This window comes from Mchenga conophoros, linkage group LG12 (genome assembly GCF_057382185.1).
Source record: "Mchenga conophoros isolate Kocher_MC1m ecotype Shallow Benthic linkage group LG12, M_conophoros_male_GT1.1, whole genome shotgun sequence".
NCBI lineage: Eukaryota > Metazoa > Chordata > Actinopteri > Cichliformes > Cichlidae > Mchenga > Mchenga conophoros.
This window is the reverse complement of record NC_140537.1, coordinates 35,588,231-35,600,724: the sequence shown is the minus strand read 5'-3', so window position 1 is coordinate 35,600,724 and position 12,494 is coordinate 35,588,231. Positions and strand designations below refer to the sequence as shown.

The following is a 12,494-nucleotide window of genomic DNA, read 5'->3' as shown; positions in this document are numbered from 1 at the left end:
CAGGTGGCTCTGATTTCCCAGCAGGCCAGATGGCAGTGCTGTGTGGGCAGTGTATATGTGTGTGTCTGTCTTTGAGCATGTGTGTGTGTGGACGAGGGGCTGTGAGAAGAGGGCCAGCAGCCTCATGAAGGGAGGATTGCTCACACTCTGGCTCTGTCCTCTGTCCCCGTGCAGCTGTGCTTCTCCGTCCAACTTGAACTTTTAATTTGTTCAATATGTGGCAGAGGACACCGAGTAAAACAGAACACATGTCTGGTGGCTGAGGCTCGACAGGCAGGGACTCGAAGGGGAGGATGACACCGCGCGGAGTTGTTTTTTAACATGTCGAAGTCTGCTGCTTCCGGGAGATCGTGGATTTCATAAGGGAATAGTTCACACCTTTTTTTTAATCAAGCGTTTGCTTTCTTGTACTTGGGTTTGAACCAACGCTGCACAAATACACAAGGTGGCTGCGTGTTCTTAAAAGTCTCAAACATTTACTAATAAAAAACTTAAAAAGTATTAAATCGATTTGAGTTCACGTCACGTGGATATGTGTTCAAGTTTGTAGGAACGTCACCGTGTGAATTTCCAGCACACGGTGGTGTTAGTTAAAGTTTATATGGACTCTTCTGGTCTTTTTGTCTAATGGTAACAGTGGGATGCTTAATTCACGTAGCTTAAACATCTTAAAAATACAAAAATCTCATCCTGCAGGTCTCTGAGGCAAATTATATTTGCTCCTGCTTTAGACGCACTGATACAGTCTGATTCTGCATTATTGCCAGTTAATTTTTCCTGGTTTTTTTTATAACAAATAAATTGAAATTGTTATAAAACACAACAGATTAAATTGCACCTTTATTTCTCTTCAGATCGCTGCTGTCAGTGTGATTTAAAAAGTGGATGTTTACATTTTTTGTTGGGCTCACAGAAGTCTTAAATAAGGTTTAAGAAAAGAGCTTAAATTAAGTTAAATCAAGTTAATCCATAATGTAACTCAGGAAACAACAACATGGTCACATGGTATCGGATTTGTCTGTTTTTGGTGTTTTGTTTATGAAAACTCAGCAGATTACTAAAACTAAGCAGCTTATAGCTTAGTTCAGAAACCCTAAAGAATTGATTCCTTGGTTTTTTTGAACATGGAAGGAAACTTTGCATTCATCTTTCATAAAATTTCTGTCCCTGAAGAACCTTCGTATTTATTAGTTAACAGGATACCCGGTGAATCCTCATCCGTTGGATGGTAGCATATATCCATCCCTGTACAGCATCTACTTAAAGTCAAAGTGTGAAGTGTAGCAGTCTCACGAAAGAATAAAAAATCACTGGTGTCTAATCCTTACTTCATATTATCTCATTCAAAACATATTGATATAAAGAGGAGCCGTGAATCAATCAGGAAAGTTATCAGTGTTTGTTATCGATATCTCTGACCCAGAGAGGGAACACGGACTCGGGACTAGATTGGTCATGACAGGAATATTAAAATAGTCATTGAATTAGTCTTAAAATGCTTATTTATCCTTGATCTCATCAGCACAGGATAGTGTGTAATGCACTGCAATGCAAAGGCAGTAAGGCCCTTTAATACAAGGGAGGAGGGGCAGGCAGTTCAAATGTGGTGCACTGATATTAGTTTCCTGCACAAACAGAACAAACATGAAAAATATGAAATGAAGTCCTGAGCAAACTAGACGTACTTGTTCATCCCAGAGACGTGCGGTTGATTTGTGGTGTGGTATCTGCTGAGGTGAGGAAAACAGCCTCCTGTGTTTGTTGCCATCTGAAAGTGATGTGATGGAGGTGACTAGGGATGGGTATCGAAAACCGGTTCTTGTTGAGAACCGGTTCCCACTGTTTCAATTCCTTGGAATCGTTTGCCACTTTTAAAAACGATTCCCTTATCGATTCCAGTCGCCCCGAATGACGTCATCACGTTGAGTGAGCGTCTTTTACCCAGTAGGAAACACGGCGCCTGAGCGGCACAAACGCTCAAAAGTTTGGTTACACTTTATGAGAAAGGATGACAACAGGGCAACGTGCAATACTTGCAAAGTAGAGATTTCATCAAAGGGAGGAAACACTACGAATATGCAAAAGCATTTGCTCAAAAAACACGCGATTGCTTTCAACGAATGTCGTGTTTTTGATCCGCTCCGGACTAGCGAAGCTCAACCCAGCAGCAGCGGTAGCGTTTCCACGTCCTCTCCCGTTAATACTGCAGGTAACTAATCAATTAGCATTGCATATTATGTTAGCGCGATTTACCTTATTACAAAACCTGCTATTACTGTGCGTTGCATTTAGATAACCATGATGAGACAGACAGAGTCTGGCTGGCTCAGATGTTGCCAGTTCTCGCTGCAGTCTACCGGTAGCGTCTCCTTTCAGGCCAGGATAGACGAATGTCACCGAGCAGTGACTCAGTTTGTGGTCAAAGGCTTGCACCCATTTGCCACAGCAGATGTCCCCGATTTCACTTTGGTAAGTGAATGTGTTTAATTGTAGGCAGGGACATTACTGGATATTCTTGTGTAATTGCTACAGAATAATTTATGTTAAACTTTGTTATTGCTACAGAAGAATATTTATTTTATTATTTTACATATACATTTTTTTTCCTGGGGTCCCTGTGACACCCCATTGAAGAGCCGTAGGCTGTGGCTCTCTTAAGATCTCACTGTTGGGTTTGTAAGGCCATGTTACTCCTAAATTTCTATCTTGTTCAAAGAGAAGATATAAAACACAGTTCTAAGCTAATCGACTTTAGTGTTCTCCTTTTAAAAAAAAAGAATCGATAAGGAATCGAATCGTTAAACAGAATCGAAAATGGAATCGGAATCGTTAAAATCTTATCAATACCCATCCCTAGAGGTGACTGTGTCAAAGTAACATGTACGCGAAGTGTAGTTTTATTTTTCATCTCTCTGAGGCAGCGGCACGACTGTTGGACAGTCTCCTCACTTTTATTTTGATGGTTTAGTTCCTGATGACCACCTGTGGTACTTAACAAACACACTGTTAAATTCGCTGTCGTTGCTGTATTCAGACCCATGTAGCCGTCTCTGATCTCTCGTCTCTCGGTCGGACAGACTTTAACTCCATCATCTTGAGCTGCAGAGCAGTAAAGAAACTTTTATCACCAGCTCCGGTCCAAGATGGTGGAGGTGGTGTCCGAAAACAGGATCAGGAAGTTACCGATCTGAGGAAGCTGATTGTTGCTTTGTTATTTATTGTTACAAAGGATTTATGATATTCTCTAAAAATGTATTTAAAGATTTTGGGTGCACATGCTACTGCTTCATATACAGCGAACATGTTTCATTGGGACAAGTCTCTTATTTAGTGGTTTAAATTTTGCAGACGATCGATGGATACAATATTTCATAAGTGTCAGAAGCATTTGTCGCAGTCGTGTTGGACGTGTGATCTTTCTCATTGTTAGGGTCACTACTCTGACATATGATGTGTGCATCATGAAAAACCGCGGCCTGACCTCGTGCCACACGTGGTCACTGTAAGAGAAATGCAACATGCATAACTGTACGCGAGTACTTTGCAGTATGAATTTGCTGCTCAGCTTACCGTATTTTCACGACCATAAGACTCACCGTACTAAAAGGCGCAGTCTCAGTTATGTGTGCCATTACTGTATTTAACACACACATAAGGCGCACCTGATTATAGGGCGCATACAAGTATGCGTATTTAAAAATGAAGCGGGAGCAAAACTGAGTTAGGTACTCACATTTTTATTACCGGTAATTGTCATCAATCAAACCCATCGAAGTCCTCATCCTCTGTGTCTGAATTGAACAGCTGCGCTAAATCTCCATCAAACATGCCAGGTTCACTTTCTTCACCGTCAGAGTCACTTTCCGTGCCGTGCGGCTCCTCGGAAATGATGCCGGCTTTTGCGAAAGCTCGAACAACAGTGCCAGCAGACATGTTAGCCCAAGCATCTACAATCCATTGGCAAATTGTGGCGTAAATCGCCCGGCGCTGCCTTCCACTCTTGGTGAAACTGTGGTCTCCATCGGTCATCCATCGCTCCCAGGCCGCTCGCAGCCTTACTTTGAACGGGCGGTTCACACCGATGTCCAGTGGCTGGAGTTCCTTTGTCAGGCCTCCCGGAATGACAGCAAGCTCACAGTTCATTTGTTTCACTAGCTTTTTCACATCGGCTGTGAGATGGGCACGCATAGAGTCACAGATCAACAGCGATGGTGATGCGTGGAAAAAACCACCTGGTCTCCTTACATACACCTCCCTCAGCCACTCTTTCATCATTTCCTCATCCATCCAGCCCTTTTCATTTGCCTTAATGATGATTTCTGCTGGAAACTTCTCTTTAGGCAAAGTCTTTCTCTTAAAAATCACCATAGGCGGCAGTTTCTGTCCATTAGCATGGCAGCCAAGCACAACAGTGAAAGAAGACTTTTCATACCCCGTTGTGCGTATCACTACCGTGCTGGTCCCCTGCTTCTCCACAGTGTGACTCACCGGGATGTCAAAAGTGAGCGGGACCTCGTCCATGTTAGTGATGTGGCTGGGCTGGATGTTTTTGTCGCCGATGTGTTTGCTGCAGTAGGAGCGGAAGATGGCCAGCTTTTCCTTATAATCCGCTGGAAGTTGCTGCGCTACCGTAGTCCTGGTCCGGATGGAAAAATGGCACCGTTTCATAAAACGAAAGCACCAAGACGGACCTCCTTGGAAATGTTCAATGTTCATCTCTTCAGCTAGTGAAACTGCTTTTAGCCGAATGGTGACCGTCGAAACGCTTCTCCCGCTCGTTCTTTGCTCGATGATCCACCGCTCGAGTCTTTCCTCCAACTCGAGCCACCTCGCCTTATGTCCGCGGAAACTCAGCTGCGTTTTCTTGACCTGCCGGAGCTTGTTTTCCAGCTTCCTCCATTTGCGAACCATCGATTCGTTAATCTTAAATTCTCTCGCCGCTGCTCGATTTCCATGTTCCTCCGCGTAGCTGATGGCCTTCAGTTTAAACTGTGCTTCATAAGCGTGTCTCTTTGCCATTTTCAGGGTTGTTAAAACAACGATGTTCCACATAATCGCACATACCTGTTCTTTTATACAGGTATGTGCGATTGTCCGGTATATACGATCAACGCCCACACTTCACCCTTTAGCGTTCTCATGGTGTTCTCTACTACGTCCTCCTTACAACACACAGGGGCACTGCACTATAGGGCGCGCCGCACTTTTTAAAGAAAATCTAAGGCTTTTATGTGCGCCTTATAGTTGCAAAAATACGGTATTAACATTTTGTCTCAACCAGAGACGAGTGTTGGAATAATGAGTGATGAGTGTTGCTGTTGGATTAAGTAAGCCCTAGATTAACTAAGCTACTGTATACGCTGCAAAGCCCTAATGTGGAAAAAAAGTCTCTGTTCTGGTAATAAAATCTTTCAAAGCCTGTAGCTTATCACTGCAAAATAAGCATCTTGCAACTGGATTACAACTCTCATGCTTGCAAGTGTTTTCACACTACAGTCCAGATGGGAGATTCGTTCTGTAACCTAAATGGATTCTTCTTTTCGTGCATCTCCTTTTTTTTGGTTTCTGATATTGTAAATGTGACAAACTATACAATCAATTAATACACCAAGCCAATACAAACATTTGGAAAGCAGCTAAATCTCCATCAGCTGTGTTTATTTCCAGCAATCTCCCAAAAACACCGAAGGAAAAACATTTCAAACTTGTTCTGACAAACCCAAGTTTTTCTTTAGCTCATAAATCATTGATGGTTTACAAGTTATTTGCTTAATTAGTGCAAGAAAGTCTGGAATGCATGCTCAGGTTTGTGTTATTCCAGCCAACAGGGGGACCCAGAAAGTTGTCACGGTGTAAGTCCACCCTTGTTGCGCGTGTCCCAAAACCCTGCACATTCAGGAAAGTATTCAGCAGTGAACGGAAAATAATATTTTCCGCTTCTTTAGTGAAATGAAAGCCGGGTCCGCAGCTGTGCCGGCTTACTAAAAGCATTTCATGCACAAACATTTCAAACGCTTCAGACTCCAGGTTCATCTGTGTTCATGTCAACAGCAGACACAGTTCACTCTAAATAAGTTCGCGAAGACCCGAGTGATTGTGTGCAGATATTGCTTTTAAATAGAAAGTTGACTCTGGAAACAGTTGCAGTGCACACACACACACACACACACACACACACACACAAGTTATGAAAGCCGGTTTGCTAAAGCCAAAGCTTTCTGAGGTCATGTGACATTTCTTGAAGAGTTTACACAACCTCAAGTCATCCCCTCTCCAAGTTGATGTCAGTAGTCAATGCATATACACATGCAAACATACAGTATACAAATGCAGTAAATGAAAACACTGAAATAATAAAAAAGTAGACAGGGACACCTTAAATATTGCAGTTTCATATTACTGAAAGGCACCGAGATGTAAAACAGGAGTGCTGTGAAGTTTAAACCTCACGCAGACATGTGGCAGCCAATCTGTGGTTCGAATTTGTTGTGAAAATGCACGACTCGAGCACAAAAAGAAGGAAAAGTACTGCTCCTTAAATTCCCTGTTAGTTCACTGAAGCTTTGCTGGTTATGATTTGCAGGCTCGTTTAATAGCAAGAAAAAAAAATCTCGCAGAGTTTAGTCGCCACTAACAGTTTGCAGAGTCTCACAACCTCGTGCAGCAGAGATCTCCAAAGAGTTGTGGGGGACTCGAGCTGCTCAGGGTGTGAACGCTGCGAGAGATGAGAGTCAAAATCACACATGCAAACACGCGCACACCAATTCACTTCTGGAGCTGTGCCTCAAGTAACGAGCCGACAGTCCAAGTGACAAACATGTTGTCTGAGGACTGGACGAACGTGGACCTCTGCGGCTCCTCTCCGCACGCCGCGAAGGCCTCCTAACACGGCTGCGGCGTAGGTGGCGACGGCCCCGATCAGATTATTATTCCTTCCACTTTGGAAGTTTTTGTTCTCGTGCTGAGAGTCTCGCAGAACAAAACTGTGAGTAAATGGTGCGTAAATCCTGTGATTTTTATGGTGTTTTACCTCTACGGTACGTTAAAAATTATCACAACCTTAAAGCGTTTATTTTGTTTATTTAATATATTTATTAATTTATTGCAAGCTGTTTCCATTAGTTTCAATTGAAAGCCAGCGGGGGGTGTCTGTAATGAACCTTATTAATCTCAGTCTTCATTTGGATTTGATGACCCTCTCTGACCCACTCCCCCCTCCTCTCGTCTCTCCACCTCCCCGTCTGACTAATCCGACCGTCCATCCGCGGTCACGCTGCCGTCCGTCTGATGAGCCTTCACCGACGCTCCGTGCTGACATATTCAGACTATTGTTCTGCCGCTGCGGGTGGCACAGGTGGGCCTCCGTCTCTCCAACATGGCCCAGTTACAATGCAGCGCTCCCTGCCAAGTCAGGCCCCGTTCATCCGGGAACAGGGGAACTGGAATGGGTTTGACCGTATTGTGCTGCACCTGCTTCGCCCTCGCACCATATCCCCCTGCTTCGCCTGCCATTCTGCCACTGCAGAGAACGCTTCTTCCCTCGCAAGCCCCCGCAACGTAAAACCCGTAAAATCCACTGAACTTAGCCGCTCTGATGGCCGCGGCCAAAACAGCATCTGATGTGCCTTATTTGTTGACTGTGTGAGATTAGTTGCAGAGGGTACACGTCGAGGGGCTTATCATGCAGAGATGGAGCAAAGCCCCCACCCCTCCACCAAACACCCACCAGCCTTGCCAAATAATGAGAAATGGAAGAATCTCCAGCTTGTCTAAAGCCCTTGTCACAGTCGGTCCGTGCACACTTCTGCTCCCGAGCCAGACTGTAGAGCAGATACTGTAAGAGCTCCGGGACCAGAGGAGCTGGCTGCTGAGCTCCACATTCAGCAGGCAGCTCGGGAGCCAAAGTCCTGGTCATTTTTGTCCGCCGTGCCTCAATAGGAAGCATCCACCTGGTTAGGCGTTAGGCCTGCATGTGAAAGAATGTGCTTTTGTTTCCACAGAAGGAGAAAGAAGCAGCTGTAGCGCTCGAACATGTGCACGTGTCACCGTGTCGGTACAAATGCAGCGCAGGAAATGAATCGGGGCCTTTCAGATGAAATCTTCAAAGCGTTTCAGCTGCCTCTGTGTTGAAAAGCAGAAATAAAATGTTCATCTACTCTTTGCTGCTGTGAGTCAGTGAGCTGCTCTTCCTGCAGAGCAATGCAGCCGTGCAGAAATCCTGATTTTATGAACCCTGCCAGCCGCAGTACCTGTTCATGAGTTTTGCAGGACTTGCATAAAAAGCAGGCTGGTTTTTTTTCTTCTTCTTTAAGCTCATAAATCCCATAAAGGTTTGATTTAGGGATTAATTTCCAGAAAAAATCAAATGTATAGAACTCAATCGATCATGTTAACGATGGGATTACAGAAACTTTCCACACAGGCAGCCCAGGAGCGCCCTCGACCTCAGAAAGTTAAGGGTCCAAACTGTACTCTTGTTATTCTTGAATGTGTGAATTGACCATTCGCCAAACCTAAACGCCAAAAACTCCATGCAGAAGATCAGGAGATGTTTACATGCTGGATTTTCCTGTTTACTCTCCTCTTGTGCAGTTGGTCTGTGGCCTGTGACCTCTTGGCCTGTGTTTGAACCAGATCTCTCGCCTCCCAGAGGGCGCCAGCTTTGCGTAATAAAGAATCAGTGAAATTACAGAACAACCCAGTAAAACAATGAGTGAAAGACAAATTCCACAGCTAGCATCAGTGAATGAAGTGTAGCTGAGCACCTGGATGATGCTGGAGTCAGGCTAAAGGAAACACAGAGAGAGAGAGAGAGAGAGAGAGGAGGCTCACGCAGGCAGAGATGTGAGGATGGAGGCTGACGGGCTGCTGGGGATTCGCTGTGCGAGAGCTCCCTCTTGGTGCCAGTCAGCCTACTGTTAGTGAGCAGGGCGCTGCTGCACAGAGAGGCTCAGGCAAAGCTACAAACACACAAGATAAAACAAAGCACAGGGACGACTGAGATCTCTTTTATTTTGAGCTTACTTTATTTTTAAAGCACTGCTGCAGGGTCACCAGTTGATTCTTCGTTTGATTGAAGCTGAGACAAAGATTTCAGCTCGGTGTAGATTTTGTTTCATTTGATTTATTCTGAATATCCATCCCGGTGTGTTTACACGCGCTCTGTGTGTGTTTATGAAAATCTTCTTCAGTTTGGTTTTTTGTTTTGTTTTTTTTGTGCGTGGGGAAGGGGATTGTTTTGTGAGACCTATATCAGTATTTTGTAATATAATCGCAATATTGATTGATTTGTTTTGCTGTCTGAATTATACTTTTCTTTTTACCAATTTAAAGAATATATAATATGTATAGAAATATCTCCCACAGGAATACATGTTTTCAAATTCTGCAAATTCAAAATCAAATGCAAATCATTTTATTTAATATTAAGACATTTTTAAAAAAAAAGTGTAATTTGCTTGAAAAACTGCAGTAAAATGCAAAGTGGACGTTTATTACTAAAGTTTTAATCCTCTCGGTGTGTGTGTGTGTGTCATTTTCAGGGCCGGTGTGTTAATTTCAGCCGTGTGCAGCACGCGTAAAACAGAAGAAGAAGAACTACTGTGTGAAAACCAGCATGTGCTGATTGCTGTGGACAAGAGAAGAATTTCAGGTTGTTCTCAAAGACGTGTAGCCCTGCAGCTAAAACCACTATCTGTTCGCTCTGCTTCACTTTGTGCACAAAGTTTCCCCCTCTGGTTCTTTTTCCTCTCTGCAGTTTTAAAAATCACACAAGGGGAGAACGATAGTGCTCTAATTTTCATTTATTAAGTTATTTACTAGATTTTCCTCAAACCAAATCTTTTTATTTAATAAAAAAGGCCAAAGCAGGAATGCAGCGTGCCCCAGAACTTAGCACTCAGACACGGTTAGCTTTTCATGCGCACCAAAGGCTTAACATATTCTGACCATATTGCAGCTTCTGTGAAAAACCTCATTTCGTGGACACAGACAGAAGCTATCTTTAAAAAAAAAAAAGAAAAAAACATGGAGGAAGGAGCTGTTTGCCTTTGGCGTGGAAGTCGGAATAATCCCAGCGGGCCTCGCAAGTGCAGAAGTCCACTGCCTTTTGGCAATGTCTCATCACGACTCCTCTCCAACTTCGGCTGTGCTGGATGCCTGGCGGCTGCCCTTTGACTGGCTTATCTTGTCATTTTAACACTGAGAAGTGCACACGCATGACAAATTGTAGACAGGATGCCCCAAGGTATTGGAAGGCACCAAGACTTTGCCCTTTAGTTTTTTGTTTTTTTTTAATACACCTTCCTTTCATTATGCACTCGGGACAAGGAAATTAATAGAGCGTTATTCGACCGCAGGACAGCCTCCTGACCGGGGTGATCTCCAGCTAGGTTTGAGGGATTGATGCCTTTAAGACCTTGACATGGCGCTTGGTGTTTTTTGCCCCTGTTTTCAGTTCAGTCTGCTCCCTGCTCAGTAAGGCGTAGCACATCACAAACCATAAACAGGCCTATCAGTTAAGAGTTTTAAGATATAGATGCGGCTGCCTCGACACTGCCCGACTCTCCGTCTCAATTCTCCGAGGGCTCCCGAGCTGCGTCGCAACTCGCTAGTTCGCTCAGCAGCGGAATATCAAAGTTTAATTAAAATAATTAAAGGCAACAGCAAGCAGCAGCCTGTGAAGACCTGGCTGTCTGTTTTTTATGCCTTTTGACATTGAATGACCTATTACTGCGTTATTCACAGGAAAAAGAGGACACGGCGCCACGGTGACGGTGCACCGCGTCCAAAACGTAAACCCAAAGCAGCGGATGCGATGGACGGATAAGTATTGTTCATTTCCAGAAATTATTTCGTCCCCCTCCCCTTCCTCCGCCCCAACCCAAAAAGGAAGGGATATGTACTTAAATATATTGTGGATTTCTCAAGCGCGCTGTCACGACGCCAATCCCAAATGATGTTAGTGTGAGCGGAAACACTGTGGGGGAGGAAAGGGGGCAGCAGCTGAAGAAAAAGGCTCGAATGATCCAGTCACTTTGGATACCGTACTTCAGACGCAAAATGGATATTCGAGTCGAAACCTGACAAAGCGTGCCGGCTTTGACGGGAAGCGGTATAGACAATGACCAGTGGCTGGGTCAGTGGGATGTCTCTGTGCAAGCAGGGAAGCTTATCAAATGACACTAAAAATAAGTTCAACAACCATCAAGTTTGAGGGGGAACGGGCGAGCGTCTCGCATTCGGTGGGCACGAGGGTGCGTGAGACGGGCGGCGAGCAGCACGCCGGACTAATTATTCCTTTGTTTCCTCTCCGTCCCGATCGGAGGGACATAAATAATTCCGAATCGAATCCTCGGGGTGCGCTGGTATTTATGTTCGACTTAAACGCTTTTAGCCTCTTGCATAATTTTGCAGGCTGACATTTAATAGGCTCATCAGCTCTGGACTTGCAGGGGACGGAGAAATTTTAGCACTTAGATCTTGTCTTCTTTATGTAGCGACCGAGAGCACGGGAATATTATTAACCCAAACTAATGAGATATTTACATAGCAGTCACAACACAACTCATCCTGCTTACAGCATGTCACAAGTCACCGCTGCGTCCCCTCCCCACACCACATACGCCGTTGTTGTACATTTAGAGGTAACAAATCAAATTTGCTTGTACCTCTCTGTAAATTAATGCTTTTTTTAAAATAAATGCAAGTATTTTTGTACTTTTTTTAAAACATCTTTACAACAACTTTAAACTTCACATTTTGATTTTTGTCCACTTTTAACAAATTCCGGCTTCGGTTCGATATGCATGCACAACTTTCTGTATCGGCTCATTTCATGTGCAGAATTGTAAATTATCATTTTAATATCTTCAAGTCTTTTTTTTATATTCACGTAGAACCTTAAAGACCAAGTTCGACTCGCATTCGTGTGAGCCGCTGCATCTTCTTTTGTTTTTAAAGCTTTTCTGAGTTTTACACTGTTTTTATTTTTAATCTGATTTTTTTCTGTCACTGTTGTACACTCTGCAGTCTGTTGTATCAAATATACATTCAACAAAAAAGTGAACAGTGTTTTTGTGTGTGTGTGTTTTTTCTTCCTCTTTCTCTCTTTTTAACACATGTGTGCTGGTAGGGGTGGTCATGCTAAAGGCTATCTTTAATTGGGCCCTTACAGATTTATAGGGCCCGACAGGGAACATGATTATACAGAGTGTGTGTGGACAGAGTGGACAGTGTGCAGCCTCTCCCCCTGTGAAGTCAGTCACCGGAGGCACACACACACACACACACACACACACACACACACACACACACACACAAAATCCCTTCAAGGTCTTCAACGCCCCAAAAATGAGGTCTTCCATTTAGTAAAAAATATGCGCTCGTACACCTTCTGCTTTATCCACATTTGCATGCTGTGACAAGATGCCAGCTGAGGTGTGTGTATGTGTGTGTACGGGTCAGTTTGTGTGTGTGTGTGTGTGTGTGTGTAG

The 12,494-nt window shown here is 43.9% G+C and overlaps 1 protein-coding gene across 1 annotated transcript in view; it reads left to right on the top strand.

Annotated features, from left to right (window-relative positions):
- antxr2a (ANTXR cell adhesion molecule 2a) overlaps positions 1 to 12,067 on the top strand; it is an 82,581-nt gene extending 70,514 nt beyond the window's left edge. Inside the window, exon 17 of the mRNA XM_085295524.1 lies at positions 9,543 to 12,067. Coding sequence (XP_085151650.1) covers positions 9,543 to 9,581 — 39 coding nt within the window. The 3' untranslated portion in view covers positions 9,582 to 12,067. The remainder of the gene's footprint in view (positions 1 to 9,542) is intronic.
- Positions 12,068 to 12,494: the final 427 nt, after the last annotated feature.